Source organism: Lytechinus pictus, chromosome 2 (assembly GCF_037042905.1).
Source record: "Lytechinus pictus isolate F3 Inbred chromosome 2, Lp3.0, whole genome shotgun sequence".
NCBI lineage: Eukaryota > Metazoa > Echinodermata > Echinoidea > Temnopleuroida > Toxopneustidae > Lytechinus > Lytechinus pictus.
In genome coordinates, this window is record NC_087246.1 from 58,432,044 (window position 1) to 58,444,302 (window position 12,259).

At 34.7% G+C, this 12,259-nt stretch overlaps 1 protein-coding gene across 2 annotated transcripts in view; it reads right to left on the reverse strand.

Moving 5' to 3' along the window:
* Nucleotides 1-2,816: 2,816 nt before the first annotated feature.
* LOC129276942 (guanine nucleotide-binding protein G(o) subunit alpha-like) overlaps nt 2,817-12,259 on the reverse strand; it is a 54,973-nt gene continuing 45,530 nt past the window's right edge. For both annotated transcript variants that reach the window (XM_064095260.1, XM_064095261.1), the window contains 2 exons: nt 10,203-10,356; nt 2,817-8,823 (listed from right to left, as the gene is read on the reverse strand). In XM_064095260.1, coding sequence (XP_063951330.1) covers nt 8,636-8,823; nt 10,203-10,356 — 342 coding nt within the window. In that variant the 3' untranslated portion in view covers nt 2,817-8,635. The remainder of the gene's footprint in view (nt 8,824-10,202; nt 10,357-12,259) is intronic.

A 12,259-nucleotide genomic window follows, 5' to 3' on the forward strand; every position in this document is an offset into this window, starting at 1 on the left:
CACAATTCGACTATATAGAGTGTATATGGACAGTGTATACGGAGCAGCGGTACACTGTCCATTTACTTGAAGGGAAAGCTATAATCAAACAATTTCTTCTTTGAAAATATACTTGTAATGTGTTCAATCTTAAGCATTTATAATCATTATATAGAAAGACAGATAGATGTTCCTTCACTGGAAAGCAAAGCGCTTACATCGCAAGAGATTACCAGTTCTTTTCCGATATTAAATTGCATCTCACGCTATAGCTGACATACCCCCTTAATATGCTAAAGGAGGTGGGGGGAAAACGCGCATTCTAATCGCATTTCACACTTTACTTCCTCCCGAATGCACGTGACGTCACAAAAATCACTCTATTTCAGGATTAATTGATTTGATATGCACCGTAATGGCGGCGACAAGCCTTTCAAAATATCATCACATGACCGAACAAAATGGCGGATGTTATGAGCAATTCACCAGCCCTGACAGCTCATCCGCTGCAAGTTTATGCCTTTCTTTCTGTTATCAAATGCTTATTACTCGCTAGAATGGAATCATCTGAGGGAAAGTTGTCTCTTGCATTGCTATCAAGGTCGGATGGTCTTTCCATCATTTTATCATCATGTTTATAGAAGCATAAAGTTTAAATGCTAGAATCTAAGAACATGAATTAGTTTCATCATCAAATTGTATTACTGTAGTGGAACTTAAAGACCCATGAAGATTTCGAATTTTGAATGGCAATTAGATCTACAAGTAGATGTAACTTATGATGTAGCGTACTTGAATGGGATGTAAACAAATAAAGAGAAAATTAAAACCAAACAAAAAGCAAAAGCGAATTATCTCACTATATGGAAATTTGTAGTAAATGTATGAAACAAGTTAATAGTCTGCGGTGTTTAGCCAAAAGGAAACTCAGAGGCCTAATCATTATGAAAGTTTGATGTTATGGAATGATTTTAGTTACCGAGACGAGACCCAGACCTGACCCAAAAGGGAAATTGACAAATCATATACTAATCGAAAGCTTGTAAAATACTTAACATAGAAATGCAAGCTTAATGCGTTTTCACCGCTTAATTACCAGCCAAGTATTTTGCTGAAGAATAACTCCAATTATCGGGCTTAGAAAATAGGCTTTCTTGTACGTGCTTTCAAGGGCCTCGAGACCTTGACGTCATGTTGTGTTAGAAGTGTTGTGATTCCATTGGTTTGTACCATGTAAATTTTTCTGCTTTTCAGATTCTGAATTCGATATTTTTTTTCAATTTGCATAAAAAATTGAATTGTTGGGAACCTGCAACTCTTCACTGGATTCTTTGTGATTTCTTTGTTTGGCTCTTATTGGGCCTATATCGAATTGGAAAGCTGCGCCAAATAAGCATAAAATAAAATATGTAAAAACTATTCAAAAGCTTTAGATGTTATCAATTCAAGCTTACATGAAAGACATTTATGACATCTCTTTGTGATAGAAGGGAAGGAATGAAAATACGTAATCTGAAAAGTGGAAAAATCACACAGGTTTTGTTTGTGTGTCTACTAACCTATATCACAACACTTCTAACACAACGTGACATCATGGTTTCGAGTCCGGTGTGAAGGCACGTGCACAAAGCTTATTTTCGAAGCCTGATATAATTGGACTTATTCTTAAAGGAAAATTAAACCTTTGAAACAAGATAGCTTGTGTGAAAACAGAAAAATCAAAGAAACAGATCAACAAAAGTTTGAGGAAAATTGAATAGATAATAAGAGAGTTATGGACATTTGAAGTTTAGATTATTATAAATAAATGTATAGATCCTCTATTTGGCAATGCGACAAAGATGTGTGATGTCACATGTGAACAACTTTCCCATTACTTTTCTATATATTTCACTCAAACTGCCTATTTTATCACATCTATTAGTGTTTGTATTCATGTATCCTTTCTAATGTAATACAGATTTTTAAAGAATACATTATAAATAAAGAGTTTGTATCACCATAAGAAAGAGCAAAAAAAAAATGTGGGGGGGGGGCATTTTATAGTCCAGGGAAAGTTGTTTACATCTGACATCACACATCTTTGTCGCATTGCCAATGGGAGTATCTCCATAGCATTAGTGATCGCAATATTTAAATGCTCATAGCTTTCTCATTATTTATTCGATTTTTCTAAAACTTTTTTACCTCATTCTTTGATTTTTCTCTTTTCACACAAGCCCACTTGTTCCAAAGGTTTAATTCCCCTATAACCAAAACATTCAGCCTGTAAGTAGTGAATATGCACGTAGCTTGCATTTCTGCGTTAATTAGTTTATTAGGTTTCGACTGGTATATGATTTGTCAATTTCACTTTTATGTCCTGTCTGGGTCTTTAAGAGCACAAATTACTTTCAGATAACATTCTTCAACTAGTCAGTACATCACACTTTCCAAAATATAAAAATAGCAGTTAATAGTTATTATGAGTAATGAAAACTTGTGTAATAAGTTTTATCAAAATGCAAAGTCATGTGTACCTGTATATTTTTCGTACGTGGGGAAGATATATAAGGGGAGTAAAGGGGATAAAGTAATATAAGGAAGTTTCAACATTTTCATTTACAATTTATATCCATCCCCTACACGTGTCCTCTAGTGTCATAGCATTTAAAAATAAAATCTTAAGTCGTTCATACAGCTAAGTTGTACTCCCGACTTTCTTACAAGTTCACTCGACTTACTAACGCCGAGTTATAAGGTGGCGTATGAACCTGTATTATGTCGTGGGAATTAGTGAGTAAGCTCAAGTTTGGGACAAAGTCACATGATGTAAACAAATCAAAAGAGGAAACGTGTTGATTGTGATAATCGTACAGTGACGTACGTTTATTAATTTGCTGTTTATCATCTTCTGTACAAAAAACAATTGGTAAGGACAAGTCAAACAACATGTAATAATTATGCTCAAATGTGTTTCCATGACTACCGATTGGTATCTAGGTATTTTAATAACTAGTAAAGAGAGAACATCGCAATCAGTGATATCTCCTTAAAGGGATAGACCAAATTAGTCAAAATCTATGTATGTCTTTGATGAAAAATAAGACTAATTAATTAAACGATCAATCGACCACGTAAATAGGAAATGAGTGAATCCTGAACGGATGTTTGTCGCTGTTACCATGGTTACGTAATCATCACACAACGTAGGGTCTCATCTGAGAATATATTATGTGTATAAATAGTCTCTTCCCCAGACGCACTTGCACCTTTTGTTCAAAGGGACGGACATTGTTTTCCCTTTTTCATAGAACAAACAAAAATGTAGTCCCAGATAAGGCTATTGCGTTACAAACTGTCTGATTTAAAACATTGAATAAAATGATATGTACGAGACAGATTTTTTTTTCTTCACCCGTTGCACTAACATAAGTGTTGATAATTAAAAGAAATAGTTTAAATTCGATGAATGCTTCATTAAATAAAAACCGACATAATTATATGAAACTCAATTTATTACCAGGAGCACATTTAAAATGGCAAATACTTTGGATTCAATACTATTCATTCCTTCCAATACTGAGTATTAGATATTATACAAGTCGTATATTCTTTAATATATTCGTTGTAAAATCTGTAATTACTCATAGAAGTAGACATCATCAAGTCTAATGCAGCAAATTACTGAACAGCTGCAATGAGCATTTAAATAAATCATATTCTTTAACTTCATAAAATACAAACTTATAATTCTGCAGTCATCAAAATGCCCCAAATGTGTACCATCATTACAGGCCTATAATAAAGTGGAAATACGTTTACATAATGACTTTCCTTCAACGACCATGTTTATGGCTGAGCCTTCACCTGTATTTACTCAAGATGGATACAAAGAGGGTCATCTCATGTTGCCACGTGTTTTCACGAATTGTAAGAGATACAGTGACGAATACTATCCACACTTTGTCCAAAAAGTGCGCTTAATAATCGCTTGCCTTTGATTTACATAATTATGAATATATTGCTTCTGGGGAGCGTTTCATGAAAGGACTTGTCGGACGTTTTATCCGACAAGTCCTGTTTTATCCGACAGTTACCACAGTAACAGTGCCTCACAGCCAATCAAAATCAAGGAAAGATGTCAGATCTGACAAGTTGTCGGACAAAAATCTTGATGAAACGCTTCCCTGGTCTTAGAATAAATGACAAAATTGTCGGCAAATTTAACCATTTTTTATTTCAATATCAATTATTTCATCTGAAAAAAAAAATCCATATGCACGGTTTGAAATCACTGGAATAGAATGCCACAAGCCACTGGTCTAAAACTTTCCAATGAATAATCTTTACGGCTAAAACATATTTAATAGAGTAATGGAGCCTATGCACAAGCGTATTTTCTTTTAGAAAAAAATAAATCAACTCTCTTGAAATGCTGTTTTGAATTGAACATTATCGAAAATAATACTTCAATACCCTGTAATAGTTTTATATCAATATGATAAGATTGTCTGTTAACATGGGCGTGTATACCCATTTGAATAAAACATTTAAGCCGAATAAATTCGGCCAGAACAAAATAAAATCTCTTTCGTTGCACCGATGAAAATCTTCAATTTTCGTTTTATGTCTTAATGAATCAAAATAGAATTTATTTTTATTATTTTATTCTTTCAAGTTCACTATTGAAATTCAAATCATCAAAACGGCAACAAGCATTATACTTCATGATGCAATCATGACTGAAGTTGCCATTCCCATCAAAGAACTGATAATAAAATCTTTTATCAAATCAAAATGAATTATTCTGCAGAAGAGAAGGACTTAGCAGTCACCATTATAACATACATTTCATAGCATCTTATAAAATATACCAATATCCGCAAAGTCGAAATTTAACTTTTTAACTCTCTAGTTTTCAAGAATGTTTGTTATGGGGGCTGGAAATCAGTTTTAATGATAATGACGAAACCTACATCAGGACTACTCAGGTATGAAACGTACGTAAGTAGTCTTCAACCGAAATTGACAAAAAAAAAATCATTTTCAATGTGAATCTTCCTGATACAATAATAGTTCTCCCAATATGGCTTGAAAGAGGGTCATTAACGTATGGGGATTTTAAATACCATGCAAATGCAGCCTTTTTGTTTTTGTTTAAGGCTGAGTGTTTTTCGAGGAATACTGGGTGGTATGTTCTTCTGGTTTCATCAATAATAACTTGAAAATAGTATCCTCTCGTGAACGATGGGATATTTTGAAATCAGTTCATGAAGTAATGGACAAAATATTGTGAGGTTTGGTGTGAGTTATTGGGACCATTTCAAACTGCTGGAAAGTGCTAGTACATGTATTTGGGCGATCTGTCATCACCTTGTTTTTAAAGGGATGGTCCAGGCTGGAGATATTTATATCTCAATAAATGGAGTAAAATTCACCAAGCAAAATGCTGAAAATTTGATCCAAATCGGATAACAAATAACGAAGTTATTGAAGTTTAAAGATTTGCATTATTCCGGTGAAACAGTTATTAGTTATGTCTTTATGAATAATTATTAGGTGGGCTGATGATGTCTTATCCCCACTTGTTCTTTTGTATTTTATCATAAAAATATGTTTATTCAAATTTTTTCTACCAAGAACTAAAACAATTGGGTTGACAACTGATTAAGTGCATTAGTTATTTATTTATTTGAAACAATTATGATTTCATGTAATAACATAAGAAAAAAGGAAAGTGGGGATGTGACATCATCAGCCTACCCAAAGAATATTCATGATGATGTGCATATAACTGTTTTCACAAAATATTGATAAACTTTAAAATTCAATAACTTTGTAATTTGTTATCCGATTTTGATAAAATGTCCATAATTTTGCTCTGTGAACTTTACTCTATTCATTAAGATATAAATATTTTCAGCTCCCTTTAAAGGACCATCCCTTTAAACAACATATTTATGGTATGAGCGTTGTAAAGTTTCAAGCTTACAAATATGATATAAATCTATCAGTGGGTACAACATTATGAGATTACATGATCAGAATGTTGTATTCTGGGTAAAGAACAAGGAACTCGGCTTTAGAACACAATGTGTCCATCAGTGTATTCACAGTGTAGAACACATTATGAAATCTTCTTCACACTGTTGAATTAAAATATCCTTGTGTTAAAGGGGTAGTTCACCCTGACAAAATAGCAGAATTATAATAATAAAAAAAACATTACCAAAGGTTTGAGAAAAATCCATCAAAGAATTAAAAAAAGTTATTACAATTTTAACCATTTGATTTGTGATGTCATATGCGAGCAGCATTCATAGCGAATGGTAAAAAAATCAATGAAATGTCATTTTCTCAGATGTAATCAGGAACCATTAAAAAAAGAATGAAATTCATTCATTTTATATTACATATCATACGGAGCAGCTGCTCGTTCATGACGTCATATATCCAAAACTTAACTTATAACTTTCTTAAATCTTTAACGGATTTTCTTCAAACCTTCATTAATATATTTTATTATTTTTTCTGCTATTTTTACACCAAACTTTTCATCAGGGTGAACTTCCCCTTTAAACAAATCATGACTTTGTGAACGGATTGTGAACACTTGCACCTAAGAGGTATCCTGTGTGTGATACAGTCTCCATGTAAACACACTGTGTGATATCGTTTTCTTTCCAGCAGGCCAAGTTGATACACTCTAAAAAAAGGTTTACCCAATATTGGGTAAAAATGGAAACATGAATGTTGGTTGGGAAAAAAGATACCAAATACTTTGTAAATTTTACGCAATGCTGCGTTGATATTTACCCTTAAAAATGCATTTAGCGCAATATGGGGTTTAAAAAAATACCCAGCAAACATGTATGTTCCCTTTTTACCCAATATTGGGTAAAATTTTACTCAGTGTTTTTAGAGTGTACCATTCAACGTGGAATATTGGCGTTACGAAATAAAAAGAAACTATTTTTTACAAGTCTGCACTAACTGCCAAACAAAAATGTTTTCGAATTCTCCATTGTTAACTATTAAGGCTTATGGGAATATTGGAATGATGACTACATAATATAATTGCATAATGTCGAAAACAGCAGATCACACAATCCTCTCCTAACTGGAATAAAACGGATAAAGAATCGTAAGTTGTTCCTGCGGGAGATTTTTCTTTTATGATACTTTTTTAATGGAACCATAAATCAATTTAATTACACACGATTAATTAAGTATTTACCACTTTATAACATTCTTGTGAAAGTAATCACTTAAGATCAAGAAAGTTCGATCAATAATGATGACGATTTTTTTTGCAATCGGAATGTGCAATTCATATAAAATTAACAAAATACAACAGCCACAATAAAGATTGATTTGGTAAAAAAGAACATATCCACTATGTCGATAATGATATAGTACAGAAGTACAGGAAGGGTGGATTAAACCAAAGAAAAGGAAGAGAATTCGATGCGACTAACTACAGTTTTTAAAATAAGTAATTAGGTAATTAAAATATCGGCGAAACAGAAGTAATTACAGAGAATCAGACGCTTGGATATCACAAGTCCCATTGCAAATGCACCTTACGAAATAGCTTACTTCTCGAAACACAATGTGTGTTTTACAATAATAACAACACCAACACTTATATATTACCCAACCACTCAACAAATAAATGTAGTTCGTTTTTTTCTCACGAAATAGTCCTATATTTAGGTCCTTCTGCGTCCATAGTAGTAGTAGTAGTAAAAAGCGAAATGATCAGATTTTCAAGTCATCCTCTTTCACGATCTAAATGTTGTCAGGGGACACGACTTTGATATAATTATGAAAAGAAGCAACTAATAATGTTGGTATTAATCAGGTCATCGATTTTCTCCTTATATGGTAGTGATATCCATATCTCAATGAATTGTGGGTAAACAAGATCAGCTAAACGTCACGTGGTTGCGTTGTATTTCAATGACTGAGTGATCTCCGTAGAAGGCGTAAACGTTATAAGTCGTAGCAAAATATATACACACTTTTTTTCTGTCCGTGAGATCAAATACATGATAATGGTCGACACGAATACCATAGAAATAATCTTAGAAAAGTTTCCCAATATTTTATTCTTACTCTTCGTTACCACCCTCTTTTTCACCTCTCTCTCTCTCACACACACATACACACACGCGCGCGCTCGCGCGCTTAGCATTTCACAAGCACCCAAATATTCGGAATAGACATCATTGGCTAAAATGATGCAGACGAATGACACCGTTATCCAATCAGCACAGCATATATAATCACGTGACTGATGATATCCAATCGTAACTTTGGACAGGGCATGGTGATCCAGCAGGAAAGTCGTGATGGTTTCAATTCCGCACAAAATCCACATGGTTAGAGAGAACGCACTACATGATCGCTTCATCCCACGGGTTAGAAATCACAAAAAAGTGAGAGTGGTTTGATCACATGAAGGTAACCAACATGGCGTCATTCATCTCCAGCTCCAGTGTCACGTGATCCACATCGCACACAGCGCGTACACAACATTCTCCCGAGCGTGCGCACGAACAAACAAACATTTATTATCTCCACTTGTGTTTGTACGAGAGAAAAACAAAAGAAGAAACTTGTTTGGTTGCCATGAAAAAGAGCAAAACCATCGAAATTCTACCTACTAGTCTCAATACAAGCCGCACCCTCGTAGATTGTTGGCTATTATTGTGTCAGTGACCGCGTCAAACACAAATTGAATATTGTTGGTGTCCGTTGCACATGTCATATGTGTATAGATTTCCTTGTTGGCGCTTTTGTTCAGTGCTTCAAATTGTAACTGTATGTATCCAGCAGCAGGTAGATACTCATTAGCACCTGTAATAAAGATTTAGAATGTATCAATCAGAATGTATCAATTGGATTGACGAAGGGCATTGTGCGGTCTCAATAAAAATAATTACCATTGCTTTCTAAAAGCCAACCTTAGTTATATATATTAATATCAAGACCCACAGTTGACCATACATCTTTGATAACTAGGTGTTGTTTCACACACACACACACCCACACGCACAAATAATAATAATAATAATGATGGTGATAATAATAATAATAATAATAATAATGGCTTAAAATCATGATTAGTGCCGACGCTCAAGACGAGGAAACCCACGATCTGGCTGATAAATACATAGCAGTGCGCGTCCTCTGAGAAGATGTGTTATATTCAGCACTCAGCTTGGAATTTAAGTGAGACTATAAGTAACAAATAAATGTTAGTGAAACAGCCCTGAATTTACACAGAAATATACATGTATACATAGATACTTGTAGATATTCACTTTGTCAACACCATGAGAATCACAAGAAATTGATGCTGCAAGCTTCCAGAGATCATCTTGGTTACTAAAAATGCGATGTAGAAGTGAAAATTCCATTGGTTGTGATTTCTTTACTGAACCCTTGAGGCATGACGTGCAATTTTTCTTTGATCAAGGTACATGGTCATACACTGATCAGAATGACTTTATTCCTATGTGCTACATGTGACCGGGACCCGTTTCAAGAAAATTATCGGCACTGGCTAAACAGTCTGCTCTAATAAGTTCAGTCGAACCCTTGCTGCTGATTGGTCAAGAAGCACTAGTCTCTGCCTGTTGATATGTCAACTATCAGAGAATGGATATTTGTTAGTGCTGGCAACTTTCATGATCTGGCCCTAATAACTATGATCCAAGCACAAAGGGTCATGAAGGGTCATACCAGAGGACGAAGAAAAAAAGGTTTATATCCAGGGCAAAAAACATAGAGATATGGAATTTTTTTTTCATTATTATTCATTAAAGAATAATAAGACAAGGAAAGGTCTAGCCAATTAACTTGTCACTGTCCCAAGTGTACACAGTTTTGAAGCTGCAGAAAAGCCCTGTTCTTGGACGTGAGCCAGTCACCTTGAAAGGGAAAACTAAGTACAGATGCGTAGTATGCCTGCTTTTTGGAATATTCCATGGGTATCCCTATATATGCATCCTACGTACCCCTGGGCATCCTAGTTATCCATGGGCACCCTTGGTATTGCTAGGTACCCTAGGTATCCCTGGGCACCCTTGGTATTACTAGGTACCCTAGGTATCCCTGGGCACCCTTGGTATTACAAGGTACCCTAGGTATCCCTGGGCACCCTTGGTATTACAAGGTACACTAGGCATCCATGGGCACCCTTGGTATTACTAGGTAACCTAGGTAATTCTTACCTTCATATTCTGGAAAGCAGATGGTCAATGGTGACTTCTGGATCTTCTCTTCAAACAGGTCTTTCTTGTTTAGGAAGAGAATGATGGAGGTATCAGTGAACCATTTGTTGTTGCAGATGGAATCAAAGAGCTTTAGGCTTTCTTGCATCCGATTCTACAAAGCGACACAAGATAGAGAATGTGACGTATTAAGTTCATATTTTAAAATTGGATGTAGGGTGCAACTAAAAATAAAAAAAATACCATAGTGCACACAGTGTGGAACTCTGTGTGAAATCCTTGTGACACTGTTATTTTTTTTTTTAAGCGTTTAACAGTTTGAATCACAGTTACACATAGTGCACTGTGTGAAACACTGTCAAAACCCGCACTAAAAACGTGGATCACATTCACACACTCACACCGTCATTACCGTATAGGTGTCAACGGTGTGGATTGTATTCACACTGTTAAATTTGCGTATTTTAGCGGCGTGAATTTCATCTCCACACGGTCCACTATGTGAACACACCGTTCGACAATATGATTATTAGAGTCTTCGCTCTTCGACGCACGACCAATTTAAAAACACAGAAAGTGTACTGTCAAAATCGTCAAATGCCCTTCATGACAATGACCAAAGAAGCCTTGGTCGAAAATTGATGAATCAGAACAAAAGTTTCGTTTCTTAACAAACTTAACTTAGGTCGTATTGCTGTTCCTCTTAGCTATTCATTGCCATTTGACGGGCATTTTCAATACATTTACCTTGTTCTTAAATCCGTCGGGTGTCGCGGAGCAAAACTTTCCAGCTTGTTTCTAAACGATTTAACTAAATCGATAATCCCTTTTTATAGGAGCCATAATTTAAATGTCTGTTTTTAAATGAAAAACTGAAGGGAATTATTTCCCTTTGGGTTCCGATATATTCACTATCTGTTTACAGTTTTATTGCATCAAATGTCACTTTTTGAAATAATGTATTTATAAATAAAATTATTTGTCAATATTATATTTTCATGTTTATTCTTATATTAATCACAATATAACCTCTAGTCACAAATACGCGAACATTTAGGGAATACTTGTACAATCAAATTCTTTTGTATTCATGGAATTTTACATTTGTATTTTGCATAATAATCACATAATATCAAGTATTTCTAAAGCTGTTTCACATTATTAGCGTATTTAAGCATACACTTTGCAGACGCTTTCTGCAACATTCACAATGTACTAAAAATACCCGTCAGATCACAATAGACAAGTTAGAGATCATTGTCAAAATTTGGTGGAACGGGACAGCATATCGTCTTAAGATTTGGACCAGACAAAAATTGCAAATAATTATGTCGTCTGTCCAGATTCCAAGACGACACTGATGTTTCCATTAAGCAGACTCACCGATTTTCAACAAAATCTTCTTTGTTATGATATGAAGGGCTTTTGATAAAAGATTCTCATAGAAAGCATGTGCGAAATGATTACTAAAATTCCCTATATACTCTTATGATCAAATATTCTAAATGTATATCATCCAAGTTTTTTTTATAAAAGCATACACAATTTATATCAGTATGCTAAGACATAAATGTGAACTGATCTTCTTAAATAGGAATTCTCATTTAATTTCGCCTTTATGAATGCTTTGCGAGAAATCTCAAGGATATTATTACTTCCTTCTCTGCCTATTCATCATGAAGACGCCTAGGGGAAAGTCTCCCCACACTGGAACAAACATCTTCAAAAAGCGCGTTAAATACCACTGCAAATCGCATTGATTCAACGTGTTTTCTTAGGTAGATGTGAAAGTAGTAGTGTCTTGTTCATCCCGAAACGTCCAACATGTGAACGGACTTTATAATGAACTGATTAAAAAAACCGCTCTCTCTCTCTTTCTCTAATGCAATTCTTTGTGAGCTCGTTTTACCCGTGTAGCCATATATAACTTGCTACGAAAAGAGACATTTGACGTGTTCTAAATAAGGAAATTCATCAGACTGCCAACCCGATCAGTCGACTGAAATAGACTGTATCCGTTACAGCCGACACTTTTCATATCCTATAATGAATAGGTA